General features: G+C 38.1%; 1 protein-coding gene across 6 annotated transcripts in view; it reads left to right on the forward strand.

Moving 5' to 3' along the window:
- The window catches only part of LDB3 (LIM domain binding 3), a 121,863-nt gene that overhangs the window by 47,865 nt on the left and 50,173 nt on the right, over positions 1 to 23,825 (forward strand). For 4 of the 6 annotated variants that reach the window (XM_027649396.1, XM_027649395.1, XM_027649397.1 and 1 more), the window contains 2 exons: positions 3,162 to 3,237; positions 10,449 to 10,855. In XM_027649396.1, the coding sequence (XP_027505197.1) occupies positions 3,162 to 3,237; positions 10,449 to 10,855 (483 nt within the window). Of the gene's footprint in view, positions 1 to 3,161; positions 3,238 to 10,448; positions 10,856 to 15,426; positions 15,450 to 18,841; positions 19,046 to 23,825 lie in introns of all 6 variants that reach the window. The other 2 variants (XM_027649398.1, XM_027649400.1) reach the window with 1 other exon arrangement.

The following is a 23,825-nucleotide window of genomic DNA, read 5'->3' on the forward strand; positions in this document are numbered from 1 at the left end:
TTTTTAACTTGGAAAATATAGAAGAAAATGTCTGAGAGTTGAAATCTAATTAATTGCTTAAGAAAAAGAATCTTGATGGGAAATTTCAGTGTCAAATCTGAAATTATCATAGTCAGTTGTGAAATTAGAGCTTTCATCCCTCTCATAGCCCTACTGAGCATGCATTTCTCTGGTGTTTGGAATAAAATAATTTTGCAGTTAATGGATTAAAATGTAAACCTGGACATATATGTTTACCAAGCACCATCATCACTTGAAAAGCAAACTTGTGTTGCTGCGGGATTGGATTCATCTAGCAAAAGAGGGAGGAAAAAAAATATTCTGGACTTGCAGATGTTTTTCTCGGCAGAGTAATGACTCTTATGTAAATAATCACTTTATTTTGCAAGTGCATAGACTTTCATTCCACATATTGTTTTCACCTTTCCTGCCCTTTTCTCTGGTGCAAGCTTCTGCTAAATCTAGCAAGTCTCGTTATTCTGTTTTTAAATATCAAAGCTATAAACATCCAGGGCAGAGTTACGTAGGAACCTCATTGTTTTTGAGTAACATCTTGAAACCTCCAAGTTGATATCAAATAAAAATCTTGGTTGGATAGCATTGTGAATGGCAGATGTAGTTTATCAGTAATAGGGAAAGAATGCAGCTTTTTAACATCATCTTCTGTGGTCAGGTAATGAATGAGAAAAAAATAGACATACAGTAAACATCAGAAGTGATGGAGCAGTCTGGTAAATAAGTTCCTTTGCTGCAATACAACTATTTTCCAGTTACACATGAAACATGCAGCGTGTCATTGTTTGCTCCACCTCTGTACATGGCAAACCACATTTCCAGTGCTCTGCAGCTCTGGCACTAAAAGTCGAGCTCAGGGAGCAGAGCAGGGGACACTCAGTGTGGTATTGCCCAGGCCCACCCGTGTCACTTCACAGAAATAACTGGGTGTACTTGGAAATTACACCATTGGAAAGAAGATCGGAATCTTCCCCTAAATCTTTGTCTGTTCATAAATTGCCACTGTCAGTTTTCAGCAACTCTTTGTTATGAGCTGCAGCTGGAGTTTTTTTTCTCTTTTTTGCTGTCTTTAATGATACATGTGTGTGTCTCATGAATATGATTTATTGTTTCTCTTTGTAAGCTAAAATGGTTGTAGGAAGGGTATGGCACTTATTCCTGAGGGAAGATCAGTTAGTAACTTGCCTGAGGAAAGTTTGTTCTAGGCAGTTGGTGATTAGTTCTTGTTCCTAGAACTTGAAAGTATATCTTTTTCAGATAATTATGTCTTAGAGAGTATATTGTGATATATTTCAACTATGAGTATGAATATTAGTGCCTTTAACGATTTTCTACCCTGTTGTTTCAGGCATACTTTGTCAGTGAATTTCACAGGTTAATTACATATTGTTTAACAAAATGCCAGTTTTCACTGTCTCCTCAGACTGTTCATTTTCACAGGATCTGGTTGTGAGATAGGCATCTATTACACTGGCTTTGTTTTCAGCTCTCAAAGTAGCAAGATTTCTATACCTCCTATGTGGAAATCTAGTTCCTGTAAGGATTGCTCCTTTCTCCTAGATGGTCTTTTTTTGTTTGTTTACTCCTGTTTATGGAAAAATGTTGTGTGTGGCAACAAAAGCTGAACACAGAGCTCAGCGTGAAGCTCGGTACTGATGCAGGGATTACCACTGTGGATGAGCCCAGTTTTTGTCTAGCTCAACTTTCCCTCTCTGATAGATGCCATTGCTAAGTGTTTCAGGGGAAAGTGCAACACAGCCCTCAGGAAGGAAATAATGAACCAAACACAGAGGGTCTCTCCCTATCAGTCTTTTAACTTGTGCCTTGAAAAATGAGAATCTATATGTTTATTTATTATACACAGTCTAAAGCTGCTCTTGGGGTTTTTGTTGCAACCATAACTATCTCATCCTTTCTGATATCCTGCTATTCTCATAGTCTCAATGATATTTTGTGACAATGAGTTTCACCTCAGGTTAATAAAGTACTCTAGGGAAAGATGTTTGCCTTTATCAATTTTATATGTGTTGTCTTCAATTTCACTTAATGTCCACAAGTGTAGCTTTATTTCCCTTTTCCTAGCTTTCATTATTTTCTAAGCCTCTGTATTCCATTATTCATTTCCTGTCTAAAGCAAACAGTGCCAAATGTCTCAGTCATCTCTACTTGATTTGTAAGCTTTTAAGTATTTGTATTTCGTATTTGTCCCTGTCCTAATTGTGCAATGTACTTTTTAAAGATTAGAATTCAAGGCATCACCCTGATCTGTGAGTTGGCAGTGGGATATTACTTGTAAAATTCTGATTCTTTTGATTATTTTTGCATTTTTCATTTCATTTTCTCTGGTGATCCCATGTGTGTTGGAAAGATTTCAGTGGAATGTTCAGCATTATGCAGATTTGTACAACACCTCCCACAAATACATCTTCACTTACCTGAGCATCCTGCAAGTGCTTCAGTTAGCATTTGTCACTGTGCTTTCTTGGTTGTTTAGCAATGAAAGGGCAAACTGTGTTTTGGATGCATTTTAGTGTGGTTTATTTTTGGTTTCTAAATGATCAAGTATGTGTCAAATACAGGTGAAAGACAGGCATTTGGAGTAGCTAATTCAGTAGTGTTCTGTTCCTTGTGAAACTAAATTGTCTGAAATGAAGCCCATGTTTCTTCCTGCAGAGAGGTTTAAATAATTGCAGTTGCTCTACAGTTGAAACTATTAAATAATAATCTTTTGAGGAGTTGATCTTGAGATGCCTCAGCACTGAGGTTTAGCCTCTGCATTTTAAAACACCACTAAGTCCCTTTTCCCAGAGTGCTGCCCAAACCTGAATTTATCCAGTTGTGGCTGATTCTCATCTATGAAAGTGCAGTTTGTCACAAGGTATTGGAAAACAGATGATCTCCCAAGTCAGAGGCTGCTTCCATGACTGGTGGGCTTTCATCACTCAGAGAAACTTTCTCAAACTATTTCTCACATATAAGACCTTTGTAAAGAAGGATGTAGAGAAAGCGTGATGATTGATAGAAAAAGTCTAGGCTATGCTGAACTTTCAGTCCTGATGAAGGAGCATTTTGGCAAGAAATTAGAGCTGAAAAATAGAAGTCCAAATTGCTCATCTTTTATTCTTTTTTTTTTTTTTGATCCCCAGATCTAAACGTCCAGTGCCAGTTTCAACTACAGCTCCTAGAATTGACTCTCCCAGAGCTGTAATCCCCCACCAGAAGGTAAGTGGCACATTCTCAGCCAAAATGAACACCATTTTTATCTGCTGCAGTGAAGGTAAATACCTACTACAGGAAACAGATTTTGCCTGCCACAAATAAGTAAACACTGAATGAATGCAGAGGCAGCAAACTGCTGCAGTGCAACTAGTGATCTGTATTTTCCTAATTTTTGATTAACAGGACCAAAGCCTCCAGCCAGCCTCTGATGTGATTTTGTCTAACCCATTCTGAGCAGCTTGTTTTCATCTAGGCTGCAAGAGGCTACTAAAGCTTCTCAAAATATACATTAGCTTTTGTAGATTATTGGGGGAAAACCATTAGCCTTTACCTCAGTCTCTCCAAATCCTGACTAGAACTGAACAGACACTGACTTGGAAAGAGGACATGAGGCCTTTTGAAAGCTTGCATCATATTACACTCTTGTCACAGTATTCAAGAAATGAGAATAAAAAGTAAAGAGGATAAGTCAATTTAATGAATAACAGCCAGTGGCAGAGGAAATGGATGGCTTGGTTTCTGTTGTCAAAGCTCGTCATCTTTCATAAAGTAAACATTCATTTTAGAACAAACAGCATTAATTGAATGTACCTGGCAACTCATCCTCTGTATCTTTGGAGGCACTGAGGAGCAAGGATAACTGAAAGATGGTGTATATCCTTAGGCTCAAGCCCTGGGTAGGATATTAGGATGTTTGCATTGCTGACACATTTCATTAGCTAAATGGAGAGGAGGTAAAGTCTCCATTGCTGCAACTTATCCCTTCTGTCAGTGCCAGTTTCATCTCTACCATGCACTAAAAAATAAGAAGCAAAAGATCAAAACACATGGGGAATTAGATGGTGTTCTACTGGTTTGGGTAGTTCTGACATCCACAGATCAATTTTAAGTAATTTTTATAAACACTATGCCTTCCAAATTCAGAGCAGAAGGTAACATCATCCCTGAAACTACTTCAAATAGGTTCAAACTAACAGAGGAGAATGCACTTGGGGAGAATCATTTGATTCAATTTTATTTTGTGAAATTTTAAATGAACCTGACTGGCCATTTATTAGTTGAGACAAAAATACTGTTATTTCAGACTGGATCTTGTAAACTTTTTGGCAAGGGAAGATGAAATTAAAGATTTATCCTGCTCAGAGTTGTTTCTGCTTATATCATGATTTTATAAAAGTTATCCTGAAGGAAGTTACTGGAAGAGTCACCAAACAATATTGTGAAATTGCTGTAACAAGAGCCATGGATCATTTTTTTTTGTTAGACCGGTGTTTGACTGCACCAGTAAAATAATAGGGACAGGAAGGGGAGATATTTCTTATTTCCCCTCAAGAATTACACAGAATGCTGTTAGTTTTCAAGGCAGAGAGTAGATATGTCTCTTCAGAATTACTCACAAACACAAGACTGACAGTTACCTTTTGAGACTCTCTTTGGCACCTGCACAGGCATGAAACGTTTGTCTGCTTCCACCACAGTTACACAGAGCTTTTATATATGGGATTTTCATGACTCTGTGTTAGGTGCATTTCTTCCTTGTCAAGTGTCAATTTTAAAATTACTGCCATAGGTATTCAAACCTGTTTATCACACAAAGCATTTTCCTCCCTTAACTACCTACCATATAAAAAAGTTAACTCTTTGCGCTGTAGGGTTTTCTTAAAGGTCCTAAAAGAGCCTTTGGCATGAAAGCTATAAGGATATTTTATATTTCCTATCCTAACCCTTCAGAGAGAGGTGAGGATCAAAGGACTCAACCCATTTTCAGGAGCTTGCTGTCTCAGATTTTGAGAATTCTGTGCATTGGTGCTTAGGAAAGGTTTATAGGAGCTGTTCTGAATGGGCTACAGGTAGTGCTGGCAGCTGGAAAAGAGAGTTACTGGAACCTTTCTGGAGGAAAAGGGTGACATCCAGGATAAGGTATGATGGGAAACAGTCTATTCAGAAGTATCTTAGGTGTAGGGTCTTTGGCCCAGAGGGAAGTGGTACCAGCAGAGTGCTGGAGTGGGGAACCCTTTGTAGATCAAGAGGAGGGATATTTATGTCACTAGTCTACACTGGTAGACAACAGTAATTTTTAAGTGAAGAAGAATTCTTTTCTGGAGGTAGTTTGGAAGGGAATGAAGGCATTGAACCATCAGAGAAGCCTCAAAATCCAGAATAAAAATTCTTTACTGATGAACAATGGTATGGTGATGTTGCAGTAAGGTATGGCACAGTAAATATACTTTAAAAATCAAGATTTCTTTGCTTGTCCCTTTATTATTTCTAGTAACAGTATCATTGTAGAAATGAGGAATTCTGTGACACATAGGCAGAAGCTGTCACCTCCACATCACTGCTTGACAGTGTTTAGACTGATGGATCACATGAAGTGAATTTGACTGTATTTAAAAAAAAAAAAAACCAAAAAAACAAAACAGCAAAAAAACTGCATTACAAGACAGTTGTGACAGTGTCATCCTCAAACATCAAGAGAAGTTTTTCTCACCCTTCTCTGGTTAAGGTTAAGGCATGTCAATGTGAGCTAAACAATCTGCATGTGCAAGTTCAGTGTCTAGTTTAAACCTGAAATTCTCTTGTACATAATGCTAATCTGATTGCAGCTTCCACTAATTTTCAAGCATGCATTTCTTCTTTGAGTACTGTGGTCTTGGAATTTTTGTGTTTTAGGAAAATAGGCATACATTCTGTCACAAAGATCAGTCATTCTTTCACATAGCTGATCAATGTTATGGATGATAAAGGTTCTACAACCATAAATAAGGCACCAATTGAGCTGTAGGGCTATTACTGGAAATACACATTTGATTTATTTGCACTGTATCCTTATCTGACATTAATCTCAAACTGGAAACAATGCTCATTTAGTTTAGTCAGTCTTTCTTAATTAATCAAAAGATTTAGTAGTCTTTTGTGCAGGTGTGGCATAGTTAGAAGGACATAGTTAATGTTGAAAGCATTCAAATAACAATAAGCATAAACATGAGTCCAAGGACTGAAACTAAGCCATCATCAGTCAGAGAGTTCCTGCAGCTCTTCAGGAGTGACACAACACAGGTGAAGATTCAGCTCAGTGCAGTTCAAAACATTGAAGCTGAAGCTTTAAGGCTGAGCACAGCTTTAACATTTGTCCCTTTACATGAAGGTATTGACAGCCTCTTTAATTTTAATAGTATGACTGTGTGCTGTGATGTTTATGAAATAGTGCTTTTGGAGTCCCACTGAGGATCTTGTAATACTCATGATTTTTTCTGCCAAATTTGGGAACCTATGTGGCTAAGAGAAAATAGAAGAAGAAATGATTGACTTTTTAAGTAAAACATAGGATGGAAGAGCTGGCTCAGCCAAAAGCAGTTTGTTGGATATCTTTGAGCAGAGTCATTTGGTGCCTCCATTACCTTCTTTCTATAAAATGTTTAAAAGCAACCACTACTTCTTGGACATGTTGGGTGGTCAAATTCATTAGTATACTGTTAAAATTGTTCTCCCAGAAGTGCAAAAGGTAAGAACTGTCGAGTCATAGCAATAGATAAATAGAAAATGAGCTGTCAAAGGAAGAGGATCTGCAAAACTTGGTATCATGTCTTCCAGTATAAATTTGTTTCTCACTTCTCTGATCCCTAAAAAGGAGGTTTTGCCTTTCACAGAAACTGGATGTTTATAAAAAGAAGTATAATAATAATATTTCAGAATTAAACTCCTCTACATTTATCAGGTTTAAGCTCATTCGCTGACATTACAGGGGGAAATTAAAACACAGTTTTCCTCTTGCAGTGAGGGATCGCTGCCCAATCCCGGCATCTTTCTCGAGGGAAGCCCATTGCTCAGTGTCAGAGCCTCCTCTTCTGGTCGGCTGCAGGGGTAGCATCAGAGTGCCGTAGTTGGAAATGTCAGCTTGCTTTTCCAGACGCGGCAACTGAAACGGAACGGGATGAGAGACAGGAAACAGGGGAACGTTTGTTACTGTTGGCTGCATTCCGTGTGATGCAATGCCCAAAGCTGTGCTGCTGCCCAGTATTAGAAATTTACCCCTCACAGACAGAAATGGTTTCAGAAATGCTGTATTGATCTGGTTTTGCCATTGGACAGGGGAAAAAAAATTCAAAAATACCCTACCAGGAATAAGCTGAATGAGGGATTCTTTGTCAAACACAAAAGGAAAGAGCTAAATATGCTGATGATTGGGCAGTAATTCCTTGGAAGAAGTTATACAGCTGCTCTCTGATACACTTCCTCAAAATGGAGAATGCAAACCTGGCACTACTGGGTTCTTAGGAATTCTAGTGGTGAGTTCCCATCATGCTGGCATTCCAGCTAGTAATTGTTTGAGGAGTGAAACCAAAATTCCATCCATGTCATAAAGGTGAGCAAAATTATCAACCATCATTTTTTATGACTATCCTGTAATTTTCCCTTTGTCTACTGTTGCTGTCCAATAACACAAAAACTTTGAAAATGCATTAGGATTAAAAAATATCTGGCATTTCTCTCATTAATAGTTGAAGCTGATACTTTTTGATCAGCTCTCCTTGCATGTCCTTTTTATTTTGAGGTTTAAAAAGGAAACCCACAGTTAACAAAGAGCCACGGAGTTTTCAGGGTAACAAACAAATATAACTCTGACATATCCTTTTTCTTGTCTCTTGCCTCTCTATTTATTTTCTGTTTAATAATTGTTTTGTCCCTCTCTGCTGGCATGTAAAACTCGTTTGCACAAGTGATGACTTAATTTTTGAACAAGGCCTTGTGCATTTGTGCTTCTTTTTCAACACATTTTTATAGACTACCTCTGTTTTCTGTTTATTTAATATCTCAAAGCTTGCAATAAGCCACTGAGCAGCACTGTTTGCTGTTTTCAATGTCAGTTTATAGTGACCAAAGTATGTATTTCAAATGTAGTTATTTAAAAAGGCATAGTCTGAAAAATGCTTTTAGGATTATCTGTTCCTACAGCCTCAGGCAGCTATTAATGCCAACTAAAATCTCTTCCTGTTTATTAATAAGAAAAATTATCTCAGTTCATTTTATCTGCCTTACTTTTTGAATCAAAATGTCTTATAATGTGTTTAATGTTATGATTAAATATATCCTTAGACCTTTAGGTTTTTTTTTTTTAATAAATTTTAATTAATCAAGCCATGTTATCTTGATTTTTTTCAAATGTATGCTCCCATAGAAAAATCCAAGAGGATAACATAAATATTTATTTTTCTAGTGAACCTTAGTATCAAAATTAATAAATCACATTAATGATAACCAATAGTAGCAAAAGTATAAGATCAGAAGCCAGATTATTCTCAGGCCCGTGTTCCATGCAAGGCTGTAGGGAAGACGAGTGTAAGATGTTAAAGATGGTGATTGAGCCCAAATGAGGCAAAATGTCACTGCAGGCCACCACCTGCTCTTGAACTGGCTTTCACTGAGGCCAGATTGTGGCTCCATTTCCTCTTCATGATCATGTCCCCTGCCTGTCCCTGTCCCCTGAGCTGGACTGCAGCAGGCAGCATTCCTGGTGGGCCTCTTAACTGTGAGCATCTGGATCCTGCTTGTGGCTGCAGCATGTCCAGGTCCAGAGAGAGAGGCTGAAGTGATCCTTTTCCTGTAATAAAAGCAATGTAGCCCAAGTCAGGCTGTAGCTATGAACTTTTGCAATAAACTAGAATATCCCAACTCTAGAAAAATCTGTAAATTGCAAAGCACTCAAATAGTTCGTTGGATACCTCAGCTGTAGACTTTTTTTTTTCTTTAATGCAAAGCACATAATTACAGACAAACAAAAGTGAGGAATAGAACCGCTTTTGAAACTATATAATTCATTTTTTTTAGAAGGTGTTAATGAGTTCTGGATGTTCAGGGTGCTAAAATGGCAAACCTTAAAGAGATGTTAAAGATAATCAGCATCAGAATCTAGCTATTCATGTTCCTGTCACCAAGCCTTTAGAAGTGAAAGAATAGCAAAATTGAGAGTAAAGGTATAAAATGCCCACCTGGAAGTGATTTTCCTATTTCTCTGTAATAAAATTGTCCTTATTTCAGGTAGACAGGCTTCCAAAAAGTATAGAGCTGTGGTCACTACATGCTGCCAGTAGTTGGAAGGAGAGGAGGCAATTTAACCCTAATGGTGCTCTGTGCTTCCCACAAGGTGCTGAGTATCCTTCAGGCCCAGGTGTTGCACCAGAAGGAGCTTGAAGCTGTGATAAGGTGCTTTTAGGCAACAAGAGCACAGAAGTTTTACATGAACGTGCCTCAGAACTCACGTGACAACTTATCACCTGCACTGTGTTGCTGATAAAGCACTATTTTTCTTTTTTTAATATCGCCTTTATTTTGGTTTAACTAAGTTACATTAATAGTGAATAATTTATGAAACTGAAGTGTAGGACTGTGTTTTTCCAGGGTGATTCTTTTTTAGATTGTTTGTAATTTGGGCACCAGCACAGACTTCTATGGGTATAGCGATTGCAGGAGAGATTCCTGTGACTTGCACCCTGGTGTCCTAGTTAGGAATATTATCTGGGACATGACAGTGGGATCATGCACATGTCATCAACATAGTCATGCACACATTCCTTCAAGTGTAAATTATGCAGGAATGATCCTCATAGAAACATCTTCTCTGTGGAGCAGTGCCTGTCCTCAAATCGTGTTGGTCTATCTGCTAACCCTGCTGCATGGCCTAATTAGCATGAACCAGAGCCCAGGAAAGCAGTGCCATGTGTGAGCTTCCATAACTCACAGTGCACTCATGGAAAATAGAAAATGGAAAATGGTGTGGTTTAGAATCATTATGTATTTCTAATAATGGCATTGACTTTTATGTTTGTATATTATCTAAAATGATTCTGACCTCAAGATGTTTTTTAAAGGTTTTTAAATATACTAAAAATTAATGGGCAGCATTGTGTTTATATAAAATTATTGCTGTGAGGTTGACTAGTAGCAAATGCTCTTTTAATGTTAAGCTTTATTTGTTGATTTCAACTAAAACCCAGTAAAAAATGCCTGAGTATGTTTTGCTTCCCTTATTTGGAAACAATGCGTTTCGTTGTTGAAAATCTTCCCCGAAAGTTTGAATGCTTTGGCCCCAATCTATTTATTGCAAGTTTATCAATATGTTTAAAGCAGTAATTGCAGATGTTATTTTTGCATGTGTTCTATGATTGCTCTTTTCTTTTTTTTTCTTTTCTTGGCCTGCATGTTTGCTACTACAGGAACCTGCTTGGGAAATCAATGGCAACAGAACAACCTTCAGCCCTCTAACTAACACGGCGACTGGGCCTGTGGGTAGTGGTTTAGCAACCAATGGAACGTTTTCAGGCTACCTCAACCAGCAAGAGATCAGCTTTTCAAATAGTTCTTCCTACTTAAAGACTACCACAGTTAGATCTTCCATGTCCTCTCAGTCTGTGACTCCTGACATTTCACCTGCAAAGAGTACTCTAGGTTCCAAGCCAAGCCCCGTGCTGGCTGGTGGCAATAGCCCTGCACACCAGCTGAGCCCTGCAAGGCAGTATAACAACCCCATTGGCCTTTACTCAGCAGAGACTCTCAGGGAAATGGCTGAGATGCATAAATTAAGTCTCAACCGAAGGGCTTCGGAAGGTGGACTTCCTAGAGGGTAGGTAACGTATTTAATATTTCAATAAGTAATGAATTTGCTGAAAAATGAGTGTAATAGTACCTACCCTATTGTGCTTTTATCTGGTAATCATGATTAAGGTGTGGAACAATCATTAAGTTTTCCAGTAGCCCCCAAGATATATCCACAGTATCATCACAGGATAAGCCTTGTTCTTTGGTATCTGAACTGCAACATGGGTTGGCAATGGTCACCAGAGCATGAGGAGGAACACTAGGACTGAAGTGACTGTGATCATCTTGGGGTTCTGGCACTCAGCAGTTTTAACTGATACCTGCAGTCTCACAGAACCAAGTATTGCTGTTGGCCCTTAGAGCAGCTGCCTTGAACCAGCTCTGATCTTTGGTACTTTGCTAAAGACAAATGGCTTGGACCGGCAAATCTGACGTGCTCGGCTACTGGAATGTCCTGCTGTAATTCCTGCCTTAATGTATTGGCTTTTCTATGCAAAATGAGTCAAAATTGCAGTATTTTGGACATTGTCTGTTTTGGATGTTGTCTGTCTTGCATCCATTAACTTTGCTGTTATCTTGTATGTAACAATGAACGATCTCCAGATACTGCCCAGATAGTTTGACCCCATGCTGTCCAAGGTTTTACCTATTACTCTGTTGCAGATCAACTGTTTTGTTGGAAGGTTTGTAAAATGAGGACCTTGGACTACAGTACATGAGAAAGAGCAATGAGAAACAGGTTTTCCTAATTTTCCTGCCTTCATGTATTAATTGGCAAACAAATGTAATTTTTTTAGTTTATTTGTGGTTTGGATTTTTTTTTAATGAAGATGAATTTCTTATTATGAATATGGGGGAAAGTGTACTTTTGACAGTAGGGACTTGGCTATATAAGGAAAAACAGAAAATTCAGACAATCCACTGAGATCTGATAGCAAATGCATATCTTCAAGTACTTTATATCTCTTTGCAGGAGCTCTTTGCAAGAGCAAAACCAAGGGGTTTTAACTTGTAGCAAAGTAAGGATATTTTATCCTTATAAAAGAGCATAAATACGTGTTCTAGATGATTCAGGCAGTTTATATGATTCATCGTAACTCTCTTGAGGACTCGGCATTAACAATCCTAATTAAGTTATCTGCAAAAATCCTATCCTCCTTTCTCATACTGAATAATTAAGAAAAGCAATTACTGTTTAGAAGAAAATTATTTCAGTTAACAAAATCAGCAAAATAAACCTCAGAATACTTCTCTCTTAATTTACAATTTTCTTGAAGAATACTAATCCTTGTCTTTTTTTCAATATACAGAGTTTTCTGGGAGTATATCTCACTATCTTTTTCCCACTATCTTCACAACTCTGCTTAACATCTGCAAGGGTGAGGGTAAAGTGGCTGTATTTTGGGTAGCTCAGCATTGTGACTGTTTGTTATCAGAATTACAACACAGCTGCATCCATCACTCATCAAAGTCTATGTAAGCCTTTCTTTTCATGCCAGAGGGCATTGCAATAGGGCTACATGATATCACAGTGATTAGTGGGGTGCAAAGAAGGTGTACCTGCAGAAAACACTTCCCTGCCTTCACTCTGCTGCTTTTTCATGTTCTATGTCCCCTTTATATGTGAACATTTTAGTGCATGCCTGTGGCAGTGCCCTGAATTACAAAGTTCTACCTTAGAACAACCATCTGAGATTTTTGTTTTTCTTTTAGTTTGAACAAAATTTTAGGGAGTTTCTGTCTATCTGCTTGTAATATCTGTAGCACTGATGAGCAAATCAGGAAATTTTAAAAATCAGCCTTTTTTTTCTGCAGCCCAGGAACATTCTGAAAAGGTGTAAGAGCCCAGAGGTACTAAATAAATGTGTCTTCTCAGGTAACTCTTCTGAGATCTCTGTTTACTTGCAGAGAAAATTCAGAGCTCAAGAATGCTGTTATTCCCACTCCCACTTGAATGTTACCCATGAACTGAGAGGCATCTCTCCTTCTGCTCTCTGGAGAATTACACATAGAACCTGTAATTAGCTTGGCACTTGGTATCATCCATGATCATCTCAATCTCATAGTGGATATTTGGGACAGAATGCACAGGGAAAGCACTGTGAGCTCTACAAGATCAGCTCTGGACTTTGTTGGGGACATTCTTATCATATAGTACAATATGAGATGCTGTGTAAAGGTTGTGATATCGTGGTGCTCCAAAACTGTGAATTCATTGTTAATTCATGAACTTGTGCTTAGTATGGCAAAAGCTGTTCGAAAAATTCAGGTGTGGGGGCTGATCTTAGGTATATTTCATATTTCAATACCATGTCCTTTTCACTAAATGATTTAAATTTGTGTGAATTGCTACTAGAGGTTTAGCTAAATCCTCTGGAAAATTCTATCAAGGAACTAAAATTAATTTTAAAATTATTTCCTTGATCTGTGAAGAATAACAAAGCACCTGTCTCTCTGATACACCTTACATTAAAGCTTTATCACCTTGACCCAGGGTAAAAAAGTGGTGGCCTGTTAAGAGTGTGCTGTGATGTGCTGGAAGTTCTGGAGAGTATTAATAAATATGAAGAGTGAGTCATAGTTTGTAACATGTGGATCTTTTTCATTCCAGTGCGAGTTACTTTTCATATTGTAGGTCAAGGGCAGTAAATACCTGTCCCACAAGTGCATGCCAGGTGGTTTGGGTTACTGGCTTCTTACCCTGTGACCTCTGTGAGCAGCAACCTGGGTGTTTCATACATGTCCATATTTAGAATCAAACTAAAGTAATGTGTGGCTCTGAACTGGGGGGAATTTTCTCATCACATATGAAACATAAGGAGAAGCAAAGCTTTAGTCTTTCTGAAGGAAGCTGTAGTAGTCTCTTTGCATCTCAAAATCTTGACTGAGACATGTCTGTTGAGCTTTTATTGGTGCGTGCACAAAATGATTTTTATCTTTTAACATTTTTATATGTAAACATATTCCTCTAATTAAGTTGTATTTTGGGGATGGTTGTTCTACCTTTAAAATATTATTTTATATGTAAGGTAGAGGGCTGGATTAGTCAGAAAATGATACTAGTACGTTGTTTCTTTGTAAATGAGTGTCCAGCTGTCCTGCATAAACCTAAAATGGATATAGGATCACTAATGTGCTTACAGGCTGCAGCTTGTTCCTAATATATCTCTACCAGTTCCTGTAACAAACTGATATATTTGGCTTAATGTAGGGTTTTTATCTGAGAGTCTGACCAGTAGCTGCAGAAGGTGATCTATGATGTTGTTTTACCATGAAAATGAAGAAATGCAAAGCCTTTACTACAGCTTGGCTCATTAGAGTGGTTTTGATCATGAAAAAGCTGTTGGATGAGCCAAGGCAAAAGGACTGTATGTAGAAAGAAGCAGTAATATCAAAGGTTCTGCCAGGCAAAAGCAGAAGGAGACAAATCCACTTGAGATGTCAGCATAACTTTGCTGTCCAGTATTTTCTATCGGTCCCAGATACAGAAATGTCGCAGCAGCAAGTTGGAAGGTTCAGTGCCCAGTTCTGTCAACAGCATTCTGTGCAGCTAAGTAAGAAGAAAAGTTTATTAACTGATCCTGGATCTCTTCCTCTTTATTTTGCACAAAATAAAATGGATTAGTCTTCAACCAAGAAAAGAGCAATATGTAGGTATTTTAAGCTTTGGGAGAAACAAAGTTAAAATAAACATCCTAGCCCATTACTGCTATTTGTTGTTAGCAAATACACCACAGTCCAGTGTGAGCACACTGTTCATCACTCCCAGCTTCAGCTGGTTTAATGCTTCTTTGGAATTACTGTGCAAGCCACTGTCACTTGTTTATGCAGCAAAGCAGAAATGTAACATGAACAGGTGGTTTTCTCACACTGTATACATACCAGATCAATAAAATATCCTGATATCCATATCCCAAAAAACACATAATGCACAGCTTGCTTCATTTCAAATGGAATAAAATTAGGAATGACTATTCTGAGGCTAATTGGCTTACACCACTGTTGGCATAATGTAAGTACAGTCAGATTTAAGCCAATACTTTGTTAAATACGAAGGCATTTTCCTTAGTTTTAGATTTAAAACATCTACCAGTGTATTTTTTGGATGTTCTCCAGCATGTAAAAGATGAAAAAATCAGTCTTGCAAAACCAGCTCTGAAGGTGGCCTGAGGAGAACAGACTTCATCCCTGAATATTTAGTATCTAGGGGGAAAAATATAATTCCTACCACTCATATGCTATTTTCAGATGAGAATATACTCTGCAAATCCTTTTTTATTCCCTCTGCTCCCTCCTCCCATACGCTTTGGTAGTAGTACTTTTAGGGATGTACAGCAATAAAATCATGTTCAAGGGTCAGCCAAAATGCCATGGTACCCTACTAAGTCCTAGTGGATCAAGTATAATCCCCAAATTTTTTCCTTTCTTAATCATGTAAGGGTTTTTAGGCATACATTTACTTTTTGTTCTTATTTGTAGATGGTGTGAAAAGAGCCTGTAGCAAGCTTTCATAAATATGTTCTACCCTTTGCACTCTAAAAACTATTGACTTTTTCTGTGTGGTTGATGTTGTTTGTTCTCTTTCTCTTCTTTTAGGTCATAACCAACACTGCTGCCAAGTTAGTATCACTTCTATATAGTGCCAAATGTTTGTGTTATGCTGTGTATGTGAAGATGTGTTTTCTGGGGTAGCATGATCCCCTCTGCTCGTGCTGTGTCTGCTTGCAAGTGGAAGTGTTTTTCTAAAAATCTGCTTGGTATGGCCAGCATCATGTGCTGCCTCTGGTGTCCAGCAGTGCTCCCTTCTGAGCACACCACGCACTTGGTGATGCTCTAACGCTGTGAATGGAGTTGGCAGCTGAGCCTACTCAGTTCTTCTGAAGGCTTTCAAAAGAGTTTGTTTCTGCAGTCCAGGTTTAAGTCCTCTCAAATCTTTCAGTAGCCTTCATGCCTTCAGAGTTTGTTGAGCATTATCTGAGCCTTTTTTGGTGTATTATTAGCAATGTACTTTGAGCTTTGACATAAAATTAATTTCCAAAGCCCCACCCCGCTAAAATTCAAATTCAGGTTGGTATGAGATACTGATACGGAAAAAAAATCCACAAAGTCATTTACCTTAGTAAGTGTATTGCCCAAACAAGAAATAACTATTTGAAAATATGGTCAATCTGCTTTATTTAAGAAAGTTCACAAGAGTCCTCAGTTTTGATCTTTGGTTTTCTAAGGGCAGAGGATTATCTCTAAACTCTCATTTTCTGTCCCTGAAATGGATGTTATCCAGAAATTTCTAGAGACTGGGTTAAATTCAGCATAAAATCAGTAATTCTAATAGTTAAATGTGAAATTTAAACTGACAAACAAGGTTAGAAGCAGTAGAATACATAAAAGTTGAGATAATATTTAATGCACATAACTTACGCTGATCCGGCATTCTCAGTTGATTTTAATGAGGTGTGGGTGTGATGTCGTGCAAATGCTGGAACTCCTTTGGTGTGACAAAGTCTAGCCAATTTACATTGATAATTATTCTGACACAATTGTCTTAGAAAGCAGAAGTCACAGTATTGAGGTGTTTTTAATCTTACTTGCTTTGGCATTTATTTTTCCAGTCCTTTTCTATCTTAGGAGAAGATCCCATTCATTTTGCAGCAGTGCTCCAGCTGTTCCTGCAGCCTTACCTCTGCCACTTTGTCCTAGAGAGCAACACCCCTCACAAGCAATAATATCTTCTCTCTACCTCCAGAGTTATGAACAAAACTCTGCAGTTGAAAATCTGTCCCTTTTTCTATTAGTTTTATGGGAATCCTGTTAACATCAGTTAAAGTTTTGCCTTGGTATGTGTAATGTGATTAAAACTTCTTGAAAGACATCACTGAAACTGTTTAAAGACCACAAGTGAAAGCCCAAATCACTCCTGCTGCTACTGTTAAGGAAGTTTAGGCTGTTCTGACGTTACTAGCTTTGATTTCTGTAGTTGTGGAAACCAACTACTTAGAACTTTATTCTTTAAAGGTGGCATATTTAACCTCTGTCCTTTCATTCACACAATCTTCTCAGATCTTGGGTTTAGAATTTCTTCAATACTCAACAGCATGGAGGAAAGAGAATACTGAATTCAAGATCTTGAGGACCTGTGTGTTTGAAATTATCATGTGATCATTTAGGGTATTGCAAAGAAAAGAGATGATGTTGTTGAAGTAAGGCATGTTCATGCTCAGTGTAGCAACCTGCATGTCCCTGCACGTCACCCTTCAACAGATGATGTCAGTGTAATAATAAAATTGTCATCCTTGATGAATAGTTAATGGAGATATATTTTAAATGTGAAAATGTCTTTGTAAAAAGACGATTTTCACTTTTTGAGTGCATAATGCAGCTTCCTGGTTCCCTCCCTTAAAATGTTGACATGTGTATCTAAAGGCTGTGGCTGTGATGCAGCATGTGCATTTATGTGTCTCTGTTCCTTGAGCATGTGGCTGTCAATGTTCTGTCAAGTATTTGGAATGATATGTGACTTCTCTTTCTGTCCATCTTCAGTCAGGGCATCCCACCAAACAAAAGGCTGAAAACACAGTGGAATCCCCTGGCTGGGTTCAGAGGTGGCACATCACCTGTGATAATCTCTGGAAGATTAAGTCAGATGGCTGCCAGCTTTACTTGGTTTCACTTTTTCCTCCATGCTGGATTGAGGGTTCAGTTTTAACCCTCTGGGGTTAACCCCTGGCAAACAGGCAAACTATTCTGTGTGTAAAGAGAAAAACTTGACAGTAGCTGATAAACCTACAGTGAAATATCTTAAACTGAAAAGGAAAATTTCCCCAATCAAATGGTATTACATTTTCCAGAATTCCTTTTGCAGAGGAAGAGATATCCATTTCCAGCTTTTGAGTTTAGTTCTAAATGAAACATTTGTGAATTATCCGTTATTTCCCAAAGGACAGAATTCCCAGTTTTGTCCAATTTAGTGAGCATACGGAATCTATTCTGCTGGCATCCCTCTGCTGCTGGCAGGACAGGAAGAGCAGACTAGAGAATCATCTGATTTCCATAGGTTAGAGAAGAGCAACTACTTCAGTGTCTGACAGCTGAGGGTTAACTTTCTCCTTGAAACTCTGGGCAGTGCTCAGTCCTTGCTCTAGGGCTAGAACAATGTACAGCTCAGCCCTACAAGGAAGCCAGGTGCTCTTTGGCTGCAGCCTGACATTAAACTGGCTCGTCCTGATGTAATGGGAGCTTTATTTAACTTGCTTGGGGCTCAATCTCTCAAATAAAAGTCCTTCCTCATAAATGGAAACTGCGGCAGCTACGCTTCCAAATGCAATTGTCCTGTTGGTTGCAATGTAGGATATTTTGGTCTGAGACTCAGCATTTATCATGCTGTAGCAGCACTTGGGGCTGGCTGTACAGAGATTTTGGGAAGATTTAGACTTTGTGAGGAAAACTTTGAAGATTAAAAGGCACAAGAACTAAATTTCATTGTGATTAATAATCCAGACAGAAAGTACTGGAACCTTCTAAATAATAGAGGACCAGAAATCTGTTCACCCCGCTGCATTTCCTACACTTTGTCAGAATGCTGAAAGCATGAATGGATGCAGTGGATAAAGTCCTGTATGTATGTATATCCCATGGGCATGCACATATACCTGTGTGTATGTCTGTGTACACTTATAGGTATATATGCATGTAACTACAGAATTTTAGTATCACATAAATACTTAGGGATTTGTCATGATATTTTAATGCAGTGACAGCTATTTCACCTTTGTTTTCCTCTTTATACATCTGTGAGCCAACACAAAAATGTCATCCATTGGGGCAGCCAGCTTGTAACTGTGACTTGGTACTTGTGTTGTCTCCTATTCTGTGATCGGAAGCTTTGCTGGTGAGATGCCGTGAACAGACATGCACACTCCTCTGCCGGTGGTGCTTCTCTCACTTAACTCTCACGCCTCTCTCCTTTCTTCCCCTCCCTTCCTTCCCTGTGGAACCTCACTCTTGCATAACCCAGCCCGGAGTTCACGGAGCGTTTCAACCCCAATGTCCTGAAGGACTCTGCCCTGTCTACACACAAACCCATTGAGGTGAAGGGCCTTGGCGGCAAGGCTACCATAATTCACGCCCAGTATAACACCCCGATCAGCATGTATTCCCAGGATGCTATCATGGATGCAATTGCAGGCCAGGCACAAGCCCAGGGTGGAGAATTTGCTGGGTAAGGTCATTTCCTTGTGTGGAATGCTCTTTGTCTGCATGGTACATGTAACAGTCCCTGCCTGCATGACATGGTTGCTCTTCCTGGACTCTTTTTTGTTTTATTGCGGTATATTATTCATTAAAATACATATCAATACTAGACAATGTTTAAAAGCACTTCCACGTTTTGAAGTTAAAAGGATAGATAACTAGAAAACCGTAGCATGGTTTGTGCTGGAAGGGACCCTAAGGATAATCTAGTTCCAAAAATGTATCCATGGTCAGGGATACTTTAACTTTTCTCTTTTAGTATTCCTCCTAGAACTGGTAAACCACACAAAAATATATCTAGTGCTCTGTATATGACATTGGATGGCTTTTCATTTCTGATAACCATGCTTTGTAATAACCACTGTATTATGCATAGCTTAGGAATAACAGGAAAGGGGGGTGGAAGTTTTATTGATGCGTGAAGAATGCAAAATATTTATTTAGTACTGGCTACTTGTTTATTCTACAGAATGGAGTGTTTTGCTGTATTTTCCCTCTCCTTGGTTTACATACAGTACATGTGGTTTATACATATCTTTTGGACTATGGCAAAAGCCACTGATCTTTAATAACTCTGCTTGTACCAATGCATGTTTCTGGAAATCCATCTGATTAACTTATCCAGAGTTGTTACAACTTAACTGAAATTACATGTGCAATGAATGCAGCCAGATTTCTCTCTTACCAGGTGTCTTTCTACCCAAAATCGAACTTACCTTCTTTTCATGTGACACCAAACATAGGTACAGCAACACATTTTAACATAGTTTCTTCTCAGTACGTTAGCTTCAGGCTTATTCAAAATGAACATGGTTTATGTATTTGCTTCTGCTCCCTTTTACTGGCCATTTTTCTCTCTTTTTTTTTATATATTTTTTTCCCACTTAGTTTTTGCATCACAGCTCTACCTAATGATGGATCCCAAGCACTACCTTTAGCTGGTTTTAACCATGACTCAGTGAATCTCCACAGGTGTTGAGTAGACTCATATTTCCAATCAGCCAAGTACAAAGAGAGAAGTTCATTCATTCTGTGTTCTTTATAATGGTTCACATCTTTCATAGGCATGGATTATATGAGTCATTTTATCATATATTGGAATTTTCTACTAAATGCTGTAGTATAATATGATGCAAATGGTAATGTTTAAAAAAATTGCTTATTTAAGTGATCAGATGATTATAAAGTTGCACTGCTGAGTACATGGATCCTTTTCATTTTATAAGCAGCACATGAAAAGAATCTCTCAAATGCAGTTCCAGTCACCAGGAGTGGCTCTACTGGACTGGAAAACATCCTCATCTTTTCCCACCTGTGGAAGAAATCAAGACACACTCTGTTGCCTCTGTTGCAGGGAGGGAAAATGCTGTTCCTGGAAATTCCCAGATAGAGTGAGAAAAGTCCAAAAAGTGCAACCAGGGAGATTAGGGATTTGTTTTAACATGCAGAATTGTGAAGTAAAGAATCTCAATAATAAGAGAGACTTGAATCATAAATTAAAAGATAGTCATGAACTATATTAGATACATACATATATATATATATTAAAGATATATACATATATCTTTAAAAGAACCAAATGAATGGATACATAGATAAAAAATAGACTGTTATGGAGTGTTGACTCATTACACCACCAGCAGCAAAGTTTGTGTTAAACATCACTGTCTTCTAAATTTTTTACTTTTTTTCCTGTATTTTGAACATGGAAGCCACCTATTGCATGGGTGGTTTTGATATGAGATGGTTATTTCCATTAATCCTTTTCTATTAGACAGTTCTAGTGAAACATTATTCTTTGCAGAAAACTCCATGAGTACGTTCTCCCATGAAATGTTGCAAAAACCCACTTTTCTTTAAGATTCACTATATAAGCTACCATTTAAGCTTTTGCTTCACTTTGGAATGTGACTCCCAAGCCAAACATTTGCCTGGTCCCAAGGAGAACTAGTGTTTTTATTCCTACTGTGCTCAGAGCTACAGCCTGTTTTGTAACTTTTCTTGCCTTTTTTTTTTTTTTATTTATAACACTTAGTGACTATTCAGTTTTCTCTGTAGGTTTTTTTTATTACAATTAACACAGCATTTTTAATCTCTATATCTAGAAACCTAGCAAGGGTTGTGCTGCCCTAAGAATGGCCTACCCATTGACTGATACTCATTTGATTAAACCTTTAGGTTCTTTTGGCTTCCATGATATTCTGAACTTTAATTTGCAGTGGGAAGTGATATGTTCTTTCATTTACTTAGTTGGTCAAATCTGAGATAAGATTATGCTTAATGCAGAAGTATTTGTATGAGGAGTTTTTCGTATAAAAGCAGACCAAATTATGTACTGATTCATTTTGTGTCAATTCTCTGCATATAATTCAGTCGCAGTGCTTAATTTTGCTTCTTCTGGCTTTTCATTTCATGTTAGAGGTCAGCCATCTGTAAGATGGTAAGCACACTCAGACTGCAGACCTAAAGGGCAGACAGTACCTGGAAACACTGCTTACCTCTTCTATTCATGATGAAGGACAGACAGGCTCAAGATAAGAATCCATTTTCTAGTTTCACTATTTGAAATCAGTGATGCTGTAACTTAGTGAGATCAGAATCAGACCCTTGTCACTTAGAAAATAACCCACGCATACTGGACCATCATGGAAAACACAAAGGAAACCATAGAATTATTCATACTGCAGTTACACTGGAACTTAAAGGCAGAGAATTTTGAATGCCATGGCTTCTTATTGTTTCTTCTCTTTCTATGTTTTTTTTGTTTTAATTGATTTTGCTAAACCAAGAAGCAAGAGCTGGTTGCAGTAAAACCACGTGGTTAGTACATTTTGATTACATTTCTGTCAAACCTCTTCTAAATTCTGTTATGCAGTTTTAGCCAAATTCACAAGTCGTAAGTAGACATAAATCCAACAACTTTATCCAGATTAAGAACTGAAAAGTTAAAGTAGCAGAATCAATAATGTGATTGGGTAGAAACTAAAGTCTTATGTATCCTCTACAGTGAGTCAACTTGGGTAGATATTACCAGTCTACATGAACTTTTGGGGTTTTGTTGGGTTGTGGGGATTTTTACCTCTTAGCCCTTTTATTGAATAGCTGGAATCAGTCTAATATCTGAAGTCACAATATTTCATGGTATGTCTACACCAGGGGTAGAACACTGCAGTGTTCCTAAGTTTTACTCATTATCTATTTAAATTAAACCTGGTTAATGACTCCAGGGTACCATTCACATGGTAAACTGTAGTTTATAATGGACTCCAAAAAATAATAATCCCACTGCTACTTACTCAAAACAGTTTGACTGTCCTTAAAGCTTGTTTTAATGTCAATAATGTGTGACTAGTATGATAATGTGAAAAAGGAGTATGATTCTTTATTGACTCCTACAAAAATACCTCAGGCTGTAGTGTGAAAACCCTCAAAAGCTCTAACTCATTTGGGAAGAATTTTTTTTCAGTAACATCAATTTAGAGTAATATGCTTAAAGATGAATAATATTTCTGCACATCCACACCCAGATGGAAAGAAATTAAATTACAAAGAGGTATAACAGAGGTATTAACGTGGTTATGTGCATCTTTAGGCTGTCTGTAAGAATCAACTGTCACATTTAGGTTTATGAAATGCTCATAATCAGCGATGCGCTCTATTTTGCACTTCCATGCTGAATGGCTCATATGTCCTAGTTACTCATCTACAATGTAATTATGATTTTAAAAAAAGAAAAAGGCCTGTTGAATTAAAGGCAGATTTGGAAATATTCCAATGTATTACATTAATTTAGTTCAATTTATATGAGCATGTTTCACTCTGCTAGGGAAGTTTAATTCACCAAGCTCCATTTCCTGCCTTAATCATCTACCATAAGGATATTAATATGTCCTGTTAATACCACACATTGCTACTGTGAAATTTGTGGTCCAGCCTTTAGCTCTAGTTTTTTAACTAACCTTGAGCTAATAGCATAATTATACATAAACCTTTAAACTGCTTTTTTTGGTATATTGGTCATAATACAAGAACAAAGCATTTCAGCAAGAGGATTTAGTCAAAGGAATTTGTACTGTCTGTAACTTGCACGGTGCTGTTGCCACAGTGGTCTATGGTTGAAGTCAGCAGAGGTTTGTTATCCACTTTGCAACAGTATGCAGGTGGGAAATGTGCTATCACACTGCTAAAAACAGTGGGTTTTTAAGCTTCAGCAAGATTAAAAAGTCAGTCTGGGAATATAAAGTTAACTGTTGGCCCAATTCAGGCAGTCACCTATAGCAGTCGTACAGGGCAAGGTACTGGGTGCTCAGCATCCTCAAATGCCTCTGGGGTCATCTTTTGGGGAACATTAACAAGACCCTTTACAGTGACAGAACTTTTCAGCATAGCCAGGTGTCAGAGGCAGCAGCAGAACAGTCCTGGGTGGGTTGCTGACTTACTGTTGGTATTACAGAGAATCTTTTCCATGCAAAGACCGTTCCTGCTCCCACGCTTTGTGCCCTCCCTCAGCAAGCCCTTCAGCCATATGTGATGGGCCAGAAGAGGAAGACTGCTGCTTTCCCATCTTCCACTAGGAACAACACTAGTGCAAGCCACTGATGGCACACCCTTCCCAAAATAAACAAGTCTACATTATGCCTTGTGTGCCTGCTAGTGTTTAGATGTTGTAAGGATAGTTGTCTGGAAACATGAGTTAAAAGAGGAGCTGGAAAATGCTGCTTATTCCTACAGGGCATCTTCCACACTGA

The sequence above is a fragment of the Corapipo altera genome, unplaced genomic scaffold, assembly GCF_003945725.1.
Source record: "Corapipo altera isolate COAL_440 unplaced genomic scaffold, ASM394572v1 53, whole genome shotgun sequence".
NCBI classification, from domain to species: Eukaryota; Metazoa; Chordata; class Aves; order Passeriformes; family Pipridae; genus Corapipo; species Corapipo altera.